The sequence below is a fragment of the Saimiri boliviensis genome, chromosome 4 (genome assembly GCF_048565385.1).
Source record: "Saimiri boliviensis isolate mSaiBol1 chromosome 4, mSaiBol1.pri, whole genome shotgun sequence".
Taxonomy (NCBI): domain Eukaryota; kingdom Metazoa; phylum Chordata; class Mammalia; order Primates; family Cebidae; genus Saimiri; species Saimiri boliviensis.
In genome coordinates this window covers 156,119,068-156,133,146 of record NC_133452.1, presented here as the reverse complement: position 1 = coordinate 156,133,146, position 14,079 = coordinate 156,119,068, and the positions used below count along the sequence as shown (strand labels likewise).

The following is a 14,079-nucleotide window of genomic DNA, read 5'->3' as shown; positions in this document are numbered from 1 at the left end:
ATGAGGCCAATAAACATATGAAAAAATGCTCATCATCATTGGTCATTAGAGAAATGCAAATCAAAACCACATTGAGATACCATCTCATACAAGTTAGAATGGTGATCATTAAAAAACCTGGAGATGACAGATGCTGGAGAGGATGTGGAGAAACTGGACCACTTTTACACTGTTGGTGGGAGTGTAAATTAGTTCAACCATCGTGGAAGACAGTGTGGCACCTCCTTAAGGAACTAGAAATAGAAATTCCATTTGACCCAGCAATCCCATTACTGGGTATATATCCAAAGGATTATAAATCTATTATAAAGACCCATGCACACGTATGTTCGCTGCGGCACTGTTTGCAATAGCAAAGACCTGGAAACAACCCGAATGCCCATCAATGATAGACTGGACAGGGAAAATGTGGTACATGTACAGTACGGAATACTATGCAGCCATAAAAAACAGTAAGTTCGTGTCGCTCGTAGGTACATAGATGAATCTGGAAACGATCATTCTCAGCAAACTGACACAAAAACAGAAAATCAAACACCATATGTTCTCACTCATAGGCAGGTGTTGAACAATGAGAACACATGGACGCAGGGAGGGGAGCATCACACACTGGGGCCTGTTGTGGGGAAGAGGGGGCGGACAATAGAGGTAGGGAGGTTGGGGAGGGATACCATGGGGAGAAATGCCAGATATAGGTGACAGAGGGATGGAGGCAGCAAACCACATTGTCATGTATATACCTATGCAACAATTCTGCATGATCTGCAGATGTACCCCAGAATTTAAAGTACAATTAAAAAAAATATATATAAGATTTTTAAAAGAAAATACTTGGGAATTAGAGATGATAACTGCACAACATTGTGAATATACGAAGCGTCAGTGAACTGCACAGTTTAAAATGGTTAGTTTTATGTTATATTAATGTTACTTCAATGAAAAAATTTTTTTAATGTACACAAAGCTCAGGATTACTTATAATATTTTTTAAATTAGCAAATGGCTGGATACAGTGGCTCACACCTGTAATCCTAACACTTTGAGAGGCTGAAGTAGGAAGATTGCTTGAGTTGAGGAATTTGAGACCAGCCTGGTCAAGATAGCAAGCCCTGCCTCTATAAAAAATTTAAAAATTAGCTGGGCATGGAGGTGCACTCTGTAGTCCCAGCTGCTCTGGAGGCTGAGGTGAGAGGATCACTTGAGCCTGGGAGACAGATGCTGCAATGAGTCATAATCCCCTAACTGCACTCTAGCCGAAGCAAGACAGCAAGACCCCATTTAAAAAAAAATAATTGGGTGTGGTGGCTCATGCCTGTAATCCCAGCACTGTGGGAGGCTGAGGCAGGTGGATCACTTGAGCCTAGAAGTTCAAGACCAGCCTGGACAACATGGTGAAACCCTATCTCTACAAAAAATCCAAGTCAGCTGGGTGTGGTAGCATGTGTGGAGAGTCCCAGCTACTAGGGAGGCTGAGGTGGGAGGATCGCTTGAGCCCAGGAGGTAGAGGTTGTCATGAGCTAAGATGGTGCCACTGCACTCCAGCCTGGGTGACAGAGTGAGACCCTACCTCAGAAAAAAAAAAAAAAAATTAGCAAATCATTTTACTAAATGGTGGTATATTTTGACAATATAAGCAATCATGAAAATATATTTTCGAATGACTAAATAAATATGAAGTCAAATTAATTTTTAAAAAGCTGAATGTTACAAAAATTGTATCTGAACGCTTAATCAGGATATGCATAGAAAGCATGGAATTGTGTTCAAACAGACCAAAACATGATAAGAAAAAAAGGATTAAAAGGCTGTGTACCAGGCTCAGCAATGATTATCAACAGCTGGTGGTAAGTCTTTAGTTTTTCTTTTTAAAAACACTAATTTTTTGTTTGTTTGTTTGAGACAGCCTCAAACTCTGTCACCCAGCCTGGAGTGTAGTGACACAATCATAGCTCACCGCAGCCTCTAACGCCTGAGCTCAAGCAATTCCTCTATCTCAACCTGAGTAGATGAGACTATAGATCTACCCACCACCATTCCTGGCTACTTGAAAAAAAAAAAAAATTTTTTTTTTTTTTTTTAATAAAAATGAGGTCTCACTATGAAAAATGGTCTCACTTTGCCCGTGCTAGGCTCAAAGCAATCTTCCCACCTCGGCCTATCAGTGTGCTAGGATTACAAGCACGAGTCACCACCCCAGCCTAGTTTCCTCTTTTATACGATGTTGAAATATCTGAGCTTTCTACAAAAATAAAAAATATTTGCTTTAATACAGAAATAATAATAAATGTAATAAGAGATTTCCTAAACATCAGCATTTTCATCCATTCCTCTTGCATTTGGCTCCACGAATACCTCACAGAATGAGAGTATCATTCTCCTTACCCAGTAGGGGAGTTGCTGGTCTGCCATGAAAGCTTTGGGACTAGGTTCAGTTTTGCCATTGCTAGTCCATATTTTTTTCCATGTGGTATATTTATCATATCCATCCTTATGGCTGAAAAACAAGAAAAATTAATATATTGATCCATAAGTCATCAGGTTTTCAAAATAGGAAACAGGTTAGTAAATCTTACGTAACAGACTTAACTAGCCTTGTTATAAAAGGAGAGGAAGTTATTATGGCACTCATAAAACAGGCTGTCAGAAGAGATATATTCTTGGCAGCTTTAGTATCTAAAACTAAGAAAGGCATAGTATTAATTGAAGGGAAAATTAATTTTTTTTCTTTCCTCACTACCCTTGATACAGGGTCTAGCTATGTCGCTCAGGCTGGAGTACAGTGACTATTCACAGGTGCAATCACGAATCATGGCACGCTGCAACCTCGAACTCCTGGGCTCAAGAGATCCTTCTGCCTCAGGCTTCCAAGTAGCTGGAACTGGCTCAGAATATATACGTATACTGAGATGGAGTCTCACTCTGTTACCCAGGCTGCAGTACAATTGAGCAATCCTTGCTCATTGTAACCTCCACCTCCCGGGTTCAGGGGATTCTTGTGCCTCAGCCTCCCAAGCAGCTGGGATTACAGGCGCCTGCCACCACGCCTGGCTAACTTTTGTATTTTTAGTAGACATGGGGTTTCATCATGTTGGCCAGGCTGGTCCGGAATGCTAACCTCAAGCAATCTGCCCACCTCAACTTCCCAAAGGGCTGGGATTATAGGGATAAGCCAAAACACCCAGCCTAGAATATTTTTTAATGTACATAGTAAATCCTAGGGCAGTCATTAAAAACTACATCAGCAGATGAAATACAATACAATTATAAAAATGCTCAATTAAAATCAGAAGGCAGAAAAAAGAGAAAAATAAAATGCACACCATATGGAAAACAGCTGGAAAGATATTTTAATCCAGTTAAATCAACAATCACTTAAAACATGAATAGCATAAACATACAGATTAAAAGACAGACTGTAAGTGGGACTACAAAAAAACTCTATGTGTAAACGAGAAATCTCCTCTAGGCCAGGCATGGCGGCTCACATCTGTAATGCCAGCACTTTGGGAGGACAAGGTAGGAGGATCACTTGAAGGCAGAAGTTTGAGACCAGCCTGTTCCACATAGGGAAACCCAGTCTCTATTAAAAATTAAAAAATTAGCTGGGCATCATGGTGCACACCCATAATCCCAGCTACCTGGGAGGCTGAGGCAGCAGAATCACTTGAATCCAGGAGACAGAGGTTGCAGTTTGCCAAGATCATGCCACTGCTCTGCAGCCTGGGCAACAGAGCGAGATCCTGTCTCAAAAAATAAAACAAAGAAAAGCAAAGAAACCTACTCTAAATACAAAGACTCAGAAAGGTAAAAAGAAAGGTAAAAAGAAAGGTGTATCATGCTAACATCAAAAAAAGTTGAGGCAGTCACATTAATGTGAATAATGAATATTATCAAGGATAAGAAGACAAGGGATATTACATAAAGGGGTCAGTTTTGAGAGAATCCACAATGTTAGATGTACAATGTAACAACAAAGATTAAAAATACATGACAGCTGGGTGTGGTGACTCATGCCTATAATTCCAGCACTTTGGGAGGCCAAGGCAGGCGGATCACCTGTGGTCCGGAGTTCAAGACCAGCCTTGCCAACATAGCAAAATCCTGTCGCTACTAATACAAAAATTAGCCAGGTGTGGTGGCCCATGCCTGTAATCCCAGCTACTTGGGAGGATGAGGCAGGAGAATTATTTGAACCTGGGAAGTGGAAGTTGCAGTGAGTCAAGATCACACCACTGCACTCCAGCCGGGGTGACAAAGCAAGATTTCATCTCAAGAAAAAAAAAAATACCTAAGGTAAAAATGTATAGAACTGAAAGGAAAGATAGACATATCTGCATTATAGTTGGAAATGTATTGAGAGACTATTGTAACTGCAGACTTTAAGACACTTTCCTTAGTAATTGGAAGATCAGGTAGGAGTAAATCAGAAAGGTGTATACATACATACATATATATATATATACTGAACTGCACTATCAATCAACTTGGTCTAGTTGACACTGATAGACCATTCCACCTGACAATGGTAAAATGCACATTTTCTCCACTTCATGTGGAACAATTACCAAGGTACACCACATTATGGGCTATAAAGCAAACTCTGTAAAATTTAAAACACAGAAATCATACAAAGTACATTCTCAAATCATTACCAAGCTAACTAGAAATCAATAACAGAAAAATTGCTGGAGGTGTCCCAAATATTTGGAAGTTAAACAATTTACTTCTAAATAGCCTATGGGTTAAAGAGGAAAGCTCAATGAAAATTTAAAAATATTCTGAACTAAATGAAAATGAAAGTTGTCAAAACTTGTGAACTATCACAACCTGCTTAGAGGTAAATTTACAGCATTTAAAAATGCATTTATTGGAAAAGAATGAAGATCTAAACATCAGTAATTTAAGCTGCTGAGGAAACAAGAGAAATAAGAAAAATTTAAACCTAAAGCAAGCACAATAAAAATTAGAGTGCACACACACACACACACACACACACACACACACACAGAGAGAGCACAAATGAATTAAGTTGAAAACAATAAAATAGACTCGACATCTAGATGTTCCAGAACTTTCAGACTGAAGAAAATACTGGAGCCTGGGGGCAGTGGCTCATACCTGTAATCCCAGCACTTTGGGAGGCCGAGGCAGGCAGATCATTTGACCCCAGAAGTTTAAGACCAGCCTGGCCAACATGACGAGACCCCGGCTCTACTAAAACTACATAAATCAGCTGCGCGTGGTTGCACACGCCTGTAATCCAGCTACCTGGGAGGTTGAGGCACGAGAATCGCCTGAACCCAGGAGTCGGAGGTTGCAGTGAGCTGAGATTATGTCTCTACACTCCAGCCTGGGTGAGACTATTGTCTCAAAGACAAAACTGTTTCATGGCAGATATTTTTTGATCCCTGAGTGTGCACACACATAAACATGCACATACACAAACTACAGCACTAAAGTTCTTGTCCAAGTTACAGTCATCACAGGCACGGCTGAAAGAGCTGAATAATTCAGTAAGCCTAGGGACTCAGCCTTAATCAGCTGACCACACACTGCCCTTGCCACAGTCCCCATCTCCACAGAAACCTCATACAATTAGTGAACATACCTTCTGTAGTAATGGTCAAAGCATTCATTGCAGAAATGTTCCCCACACGAGAGGTGATACCATCGGGAGGTATAGCCATTTTTGGCACACCTGAAAATAGTGAAAAACATGTAGCTTTGGTAATGAATAAACATTTCTCCTCCCATTTTTTAAGAAATATCTTGCAAGCACCATCTATGACCCCATTTTGCAATATCTCCACTTAACCCCCTAACGACAGGGGAAACAGGAATGAATTACTAGCAGATAATAACACACAGCAAGGATGCAGGGACTTAGACCATGGGACCTAATCTAGCTGGCTGCCTGGGGCTTAGGAGTCTTAAGAAGACTCCTTGGGGCAACGATAGGGTTTTATGACACAAAAGGACAGATGTCACTGTGCTTGCTGTAGGCTGCATATGTGGGCAGGAGAGAAGTAATAACATAGGGCCCAGCAAGGGAATCTGGTCAGCTGCAATCTGAACATCAAGCAGGCACTTTGGCAAAGATAACGTCTCAAACAGTTGATAACACAGCAAGAGAACGAAAAATCATGCCACTATGAACATGAGTACCACCACGTCTTTATGTTTTTATTAATATTTTCGAAACAGAGTCTCACTCTGTCACCCAGGCTAGAGTACATGATCTCGGCTCACTGCAACCTCCACCTCCCAGGGTTCAAGCAATTCTCATCATGCCTCAGCATCCTGAGTAGCTGGGATTAGAGGCATCCACCACCTGCCAAGCTAATTTTTCTACTTTTCGTAGAGACGGATTTCACCACATTGGCCAGGCAGGTCTCAAACTCCTGACCTCAAGCGATCCGCCCGCCTTGGCCTACCCACGTGCAGGGATTACAGGGTGAGCCACCGTGCCCAGCCCTATTTGTGTTTAAAAACAAATAGGATTGGTTTTCTAGGTTTTACTGAATCTTAACCCTTATTGAAGATTTTCCTCTGGAAGTAAAAAAGAAAATAAAAAGTCATACTTATGTCACCCCACAATAAAAATAGCAAGGCTTAAGTTAGCTATAGTTTCTATGAGACCTGTATGTGTGTATGGGAAGAGATAGCATGTTATATAAGGGAGAAAAGCACAATGAAAAGTAAACAAACACTGGTCTCTACAGAGAGCTCATGAGTTCTCTCTACTCCAGCACCACTACATATGCCATCCCACCGTCAACCATCAAAGAGGTAGATACAGTTGGTTGGATTTGAGAACACTGTGTTACAAAGTTGACATGGGTGTGGCGTCTCCCAGGAGGCTAGAGTTAACAGAGGGAGGGCCTCGAGGCGGGTGTGATGTGTACAGAATGTCTGGGCAATGTCTCTATTATTAGATTAGACGACTTAGAGTATCCATAGCTATCTTTAGGGAAAAGATGTTTCCATAAAAAATTCTCACCGACAGAAATGGGAGGCCAAGACACACATCTAAACAAACCTTTCAGAAGCGCTTGCAAAGCACACAGGACATGTCGCTGTGCAGCCTGCCTTTTCACATTTCCTGTACTTCTTCTCGGATCCACCATCTTCATCCTCATCTGTTGTTTCCGTTGCTTTCTTCTTCGCCTAAGGGAGTCACAGCTGACATTAAAATTTCACTAATGATGGCAAAATGACTAAGGATGAAGGTTCACTACTGAAATCACAACTGAGTTCTAAGCATGAAGTCAAAAACATCCTGGCTGTAGGTTAGGGATGACAATACAGCAATTTCCTGGTGGCTGCACTGTGCAAGTAATTCACAAACTTGCTAGAGATAGAGAACTAGCAGTTTTTTTTCTTTTTTAAGACAAAGTCTTGCCTTGTCGCCCAGGCTAGAGTGCAATGATGAGATCTTGGCTCACAGCAACCTCGGCCTCCCAGGTTCAAGCTACTCTCCTGCTTCAGCCTCCTGAATAGCTGGGATTACAGGTGTGTGCACCATTCCTCGCTAATTTTTTGTATCCTTAGTAGAGACGTGGTTTCATGATGTTGGCCAGGCTGGTCTTGAACTCCTGACCTCAGATGATCTACCCACCTCGGCCTAACAAAGCACTGGGATTACAGGCGTGAGCCACTGTACCTGGCCAGAAGTAGCATTTTCACAACAGATGTCTAAGCAAAGAACTAAAATTCATGAGTCTTTCTTAGAAAACAGTGACATCAGCTGGGTGCAGCAGCTCATGCCTATAATCCCCAGCACTTTGGGAGGTTTAGGTGGGAGGATCACTTAAGCTCAGGAGTCAGAGACCAGCCTGGGCAACACAGCAAGACCTTGGCTCTACTGAAAATAAAAAAATCAACCAGGTATTGTGGCACACACAATTGTGTCACTGTACTCCAGCCTCGGGGACAGAGGAGATCATCTTAAAAAAAAAAAAAAAGTGGCCAGGTACAGTGGCTCGCACCTGTAATCCCAGGTGGGAGCCAAGTTTGGGATTACAGTTTGGGAGGCCAAGACAGGTGGACTACCTGAGTTCAGGAGTTCGAGACCATCCTGACCAACATGGCAAAACCCTGTCTCTACTAAAAAATAAAAAAAAAAATTAGCTGGGCGTGTGCCTATAGTCCCAGCTACTTGGGAGGCTGAGGCAGGAGAATCACTTGAACCTGGAAAGTAGAGGTTGCAGTTAGGTGAGATTGTGCCACAGCACTCCAGCCTGGGCAACAAGAGCAAAACTCCATCTCAGAAAAAAAAAAAAAAAGTGGTATCATTCAAAAAAAACAAGTCATTCCCCAAATTAAGATTTTTTTTCTTTCTTTACTTAGAGCAGTTATACCCTCTAAGTATTTTAGATAAAAAGCTAGAAAAAATTGCTGGGCGCAGTGGCTGATACCTGTAACCCTAGCACTTTGGGAGGCTGAGGTGGGCAGATCACCTGAGGTTGGGAGTTCGAAACCAGCTGACCAACATGGAGAAACCCCATCTCTACTAAAAATACAAAATTAGCTGGTGTGTTGGCTCATTCCTATAATCCCAGCTACTTGGGAGGCTGAGGCAGGAGAATCACTTGAACCCAGGAGGCGGAGGTTGTGGTGAGCCAAGATCGCACCATTGCACTCCAGCCTGGGCAACAAGAGTACAACTGTCTCAAAGGAAAAAAAAGCTAGAAAAACTATAGAGAAATAATTACATGGTTCCATTTTTTCTTTTAAAAGAATAAAAGCCCTACCCCAAAAGCCCTATACATAACCCTTCAATAGCACTCAACCAACTACAAGCTGAAATCCAAACTCCTATGAATGACATCCAAGCCAGGCATGATCTGGCCCCAGTCTCACATTCTGGAAGCAACCACATAACCGTGATTCTCTGAACACCCTATGCCGACTCACACTCTATGCCTTTATACTTACAGTTCCCTCTGCCAGATAATGCTTCTATGTTCTATATTCTATCATGTTATCACACTGTGTTATGACTGTGCTGCGAATTTTTCCACCAGAATGCAAGCAACTTGATGACTGCAGTCATCTTTGCAACGCCAGTTCTCCAGTCCCAATCAGTAATTCTGCATGCTCAAAAAAGGGATCATTGAATGAATAAATGAACACTACCTGCCTCCCGGAGCTCCTCAAAGGAAGGCTATCCGGAGAGTGATCAAAAGGTGCTTTTTTCTTTGTCCTCCCCCGTGGAGTTGCCATTACATTAAACAACCTGCAAAAGAAAAATCAGACATTAAATATTAGCACCTGTATATATTTTTAACAGTCTAGAACAAAGTTATTACATACTTTAGTAAGTAAGTATATATGTTAGACAGCCTAAACATAAAGCTACAATTTTCTTTCCTTTTTTGAGACATTCTCACCACATTGCCCAGGCTAGCCTGGAACTACTGGGTTCAAGCGATTCTCCCACCTCAGCTCCAAGTAGCTGGGAATACAGGTGCACGCCACTACACCACCTGGCTCAAGCCACTATTTTCAAGTTACTTAACCTCTTTAAGCTTCAGTGTTCTCATACATAAAATGGGCATCCTAAAAGTTTACTATAGTGCCGGGCGCGGTGGCTCAAGCCTGTAATCCCAGCACTTTGGGAGGCCGAGGCGGGTGGATCACGAGGTCAAGAGATCGAGAGCATCCTGGTCAACATGGTGAAACCCTGTCTCTACTGAAAATACAAAAATACAAAAAATTAGCTGGGCATGGTGGCACGTGCCTGTAATCCCAGCTACTCAGGAGGCTGAGGCAGGAGAATTGCCTGAACCCAGGAGGCAGAGGTTGCGGTGAGCCAAGATCGTGCCATTGCACTCCAGCCTGGGTAACAAGAGTGAAACTCCGTCTCAAAAAAAAAAAAAAAAAAAAAAAAAAAAGTTTACTATAGCACTGGAGTGAATTTTAAACAAGATAACCTATTTAAAGCACCAAAATTGGCATATCATAAGTACTCAGTAAATATTACCTCTTAGTAGTTATGCACATTAAAAAATTTAAAATGAGAAGCATGCCACATGAATGACCAATAAACAAATTACACTATGTTTATATAATTAAAATTAGGAAAACACCTAGTTTTATATATGTTCCTCTCCATTTTACTGCGTCTTCTTAGCAGTTCCTGCACTTTGATCTCTTATTATGCTTTAAAAAGAAAACTGGCTGGGCGCAGTGGCTCACACCTGTAATCCCAGCACTCTGGGAGGCCGAGGCGGGCAGATTACGAGGTCAGGAGTTCGAGACCAGCCTGACCAACATAGTTAAACCCCACCTCTACTAAAAATACAAAAATTAGCCAGGCATGGTGACAGGCACCTGTAATCCTAGCTATTCAGGAGGCTGAGGCAGGACAATCACTTCAATGGGGGAGGCAGAGGTTGCAGTGAGCCAAAATCATGCCACTGCACTCCAGCCTGGGCAACAGAGTGGAAAAAAAAAAGAAAAAAGAAAAAAGAAAGAAAGCTCAGTAATTCCTTCTTAGTACAACGAAACAAATATCAAGCAAACTATCTAGTCACTACTGAATATACAGATCTAAATTACACAGAAGCACTGGCATTTTCTATTGGAAAAAATTTCTCTACCTAGTCCGATAACAGCATGGTTAAACAAATACTAAGAATCGAAGTCTACAAGAGAAACAATATGTAGCAGCCACGAAAGATTAACAACTAATAGAATTTTTTTTTCAATTAAATTAAATAATAAAAAATGCTTGGCATAAGTACTCAGTAAAATATAGAATCTATAATTATCCTTCATCTTCTTCCTTGATCCATTGGATTTAACTACATATACACACACAAATCAAAAGTAAGTAGGCTATGCCTACGGATAAAGAAAGTTATTACATACTTTATGTATGTAATTACATACATTTTCCCATTTGAAAGTGGAAAAGTGGAACCATAAAATACAAATTCCACATATATAATCTTAGTCTTGGAGAAAAGCTTTAAGGAGCTTGCAATCCTATTGCTTCATTTGTAAGCTGTATTAACATTTTTAAGAGTATTTTCCATGGATTAACATTCTATGGAAAAACTCATTTTGCCATCTACATTGACTTTGAGACATCTTGACATCAATGTTACAGATGATCTTCCTTTGACTTAATCTTCCCTTTCTCAGAACCAATAAATATTAGCTGTGGACACCTAAACCCTATTCTGAAATGCATTATAGTTCTTTAAGCATTAAATAAATTGCCATTTAGTTCTACAGCATCTATTACACTGTTGGATAAAATGTTAATAATGTTGAAAGTACTATCTACCCATAATTGTTATACCCAAAGAAGGCTCTCTGGATTCCATCTCTATTTTAAAAAGGCTGTCCACTCTAACCAATCTCTTTATATACACACATAAATATGAATTCTTATATGTAAATATACGAATCCCTTCATTTATATATAAAATACACCTGACAGTATTCATAACATTAACCACGAATATGGTATATGTAAACATGTAATATATATAATATTTGTAAATGTATAGTATATGAAAGTATTATAGCAAAAATATCTGAAGTCAAATGTGGGCTTTAGGAACATAAATGAAACCAGCCTAGGTTCATGCAACATTTGACCCTGTTGTCACTTGGGAATTTGTGCATTCTCAAAAGAAAGTACAGTTTCCTGAAATTTCATCAAACATTTTAATCTAATTGAATACTAGAAAATATGTACTTAATGCGACAAAGAATTAAATTCAAGAAATTATTAACAAGGAAATGAAAACATGAGCTGTAAAAGCCATTATGAAATCTAATTGACAGTTTTTATGGTAGTACATTTTCAACTTTAATTATACAACTGAGGGTTATGTGAATCCGTTCTAAATATTTTTGGCACTTAATGTATTTATATATTTCTACTGTTGCTGGGTCCTTGGGTCTTAAAATGAGGAAAAAAATTTTAGTATACTGTTTTCTTTCTTTTTTCAAATTAATAAACACACCTAAATATAATCAATTTGTTTCGTGCTCAACACTATACACATATTTCTAATTTTTAATTCAAGCATTTAAAATTTGGCTTTGGTTTTCTTTTAATGTGATAAGAAAAAAGTGGGGTTTTGTTGGTAAATATATAAGTGGATACATCAATACGTAGATTTCATTTTAATAATTTCTAGGTTTTTCTGAAGCAGCTTATTCAAAACAGTTTTTTTTTTTTTTTTTTGAGACTGAGTGCAGTGGCGCCATCTTGGCTCACTACAACCTCCACCTCCCAGGTCCAAGCAATTCTGCCTCAGCCTCCTGAGTAGCTAGGATTACAGGTGTGCTCCACCACAGCCGGCTCTTTTTGTATTTTTAGTGCAGATGCGGTTTCACCATGTTGACCAGGCTGGTCTCGAACCACTCCTAACCTCAAGTGATCCACCCACCTCGGCCTCCCAAAGTGCTGGGATTACAGGCCTGAGCCATCATGCCGGGCCTCAAAAAGATGCTAAAGAAACACACAGAATTCATACAAATATGAATCAAAAGGGTCAGTTTAGAATAAAAATGTATAGTGGAATCCATACAATTTCTAAAAATAAGACTACTAGAAACTTCTTCAGAGACAACAGAAACAGTAATTTCCCTTCGAGAGGCTTAAACGGGACTAGTACCTTATTACTCCCACACTAATGAAATCTTCAGAAATAGGGACCCAGTACAATAATTCAATATTGAACTATTCAATATTCAACACGCTGTTCAATGATTCAATATTAAATTCCCCAGCTGCCTAGATATCTTTTGTTGACTACTTTCTCTGCCTGGAAGACAATTAATTATTGATGATAATTTTCTCATGTACTTCCTGAAGAAGCCTTCTCTCCCACTGGCCTGCCACTAAAATAGATTTAAAAACACAAAACAAAACTAGCCAAAGCCTTGCGTTACGTGTGTATGTGGACATATATGTCCACACGTGTGTGTGTGGACACACACACACACACATATGTGGTGCGGGGGGTTCCCCAACTGGAGTGGACTGGGGAGTCCTTCAGGCTTACCCAAGGGAAGACTGGGCCTCTATCTGGCTGGGTTCCACATCACTGAACCCCAACTTTCTACAGCTGATCTACCTCTTCCTCTTTCACCTGTCGCCTGCCGAGCCGTTGATGAACAGCTACCATGATCGGGCCACCCCTCCTCCAGGTCTCCAATCCCAGAGGAGTTACCCCAGCAACCTGGCAATGCTCCTCAAATCTCAACGAGCGGCGGCTGTGCCAGGGGATTAACTACAGCACCTGCAAGGCCGTGCCGGCTCCTGGCCGCACCCTATCAGCCGGGAAGAACCAGCGAGGGAATTCCTACTCCAGGACCGTGGGGTCCTCCCGCGGCTCTGACAGCCCCCAGGAGGGAGCCCCAAACTCCCGGTGCCAGCTGCAGCCGCCTCGATTTCCGAAAAGCTTTCGGATGCTTTCCGAAGTCGGAGAAGCAACAGTCCCGGGGCTCACCTTTGCGCTGAAGAGGTGTCGGGAGTCTCGGGGAAAAGGCACAGCTGTACAGAAAGGAAACGTTGTAGGGGGGTTAGGAGACCGGCAACATCGCGGCGAATCCGGCGACCCCACTGCCCCAACACCCCAGCCCGGGAATTCCCCCTTCTCCAGGCAGATACTCACCCCGCACCCTCTTCCAATCCGGGGCAGGAGGAATCCGTCCCTGGGGCACCCGCCCACCTCCCACCAGGGCGAGGGGCGCTGCACAGGGGGAGAGGGGAGGCTTGCACCCCAAACAAGCTGCTTTGTGCAACGCTGTCACCCGAAATCCGCCACCGCCCCCACGCACGCCCCCAGAGCGGCGAGCCTCCCACCTCTGAGCGCCGGCGAGGCGGTGCGCGCCGCCCAGGACCGCAGGCGCCTCTCCGGAGCCGCGCGCCGCGCGCACAGGACGGCAGGAGCCGCGCCGCGAGCCCCAGGCTCCTCTCCGCCGCCGCCGCCGCCGCCGCCGCTTCCGCCCCTGTCACGGCGTGACCCGGGGTGGGAGGAGCCGGCGGGACCAGGGATGGGCACGGTCCCCGCCTTCGCTTTAGCCGCGGAGCTCGCTCCGCCCTGCCCA

General features: G+C 42.3%; 1 protein-coding gene across 4 annotated transcripts in view; it reads right to left on the bottom strand.

The window, feature by feature from the left end:
- KDM1B (lysine demethylase 1B) overlaps positions 1-14,079 on the bottom strand; it is a 106,504-nt gene that overhangs the window by 58,669 nt on the left and 33,756 nt on the right. Inside the window, exons 1-6 of one of the 4 annotated variants that reach the window (XM_039462600.2) lie at positions 13,835-13,988; positions 13,479-13,522; positions 9,139-9,238; positions 7,040-7,167; positions 5,609-5,698; positions 2,383-2,494 (exon numbers count right to left, since the gene is read on the bottom strand). In XM_039462600.2, the coding sequence (XP_039318534.2) occupies positions 2,383-2,494; positions 5,609-5,698; positions 7,040-7,167; positions 9,139-9,225 (417 nt within the window). In that variant the 5' untranslated portion in view covers positions 9,226-9,238; positions 13,479-13,522; positions 13,835-13,988. Of the gene's footprint in view, positions 1-2,382; positions 2,495-5,608; positions 5,699-7,039; positions 7,168-9,138; positions 9,239-13,478; positions 13,523-13,643; positions 13,665-13,834; positions 13,989-14,079 lie in introns of those variants that run through there. The other 3 variants (XM_074398489.1, XM_074398488.1, XM_010338023.3) reach the window with 3 other exon arrangements.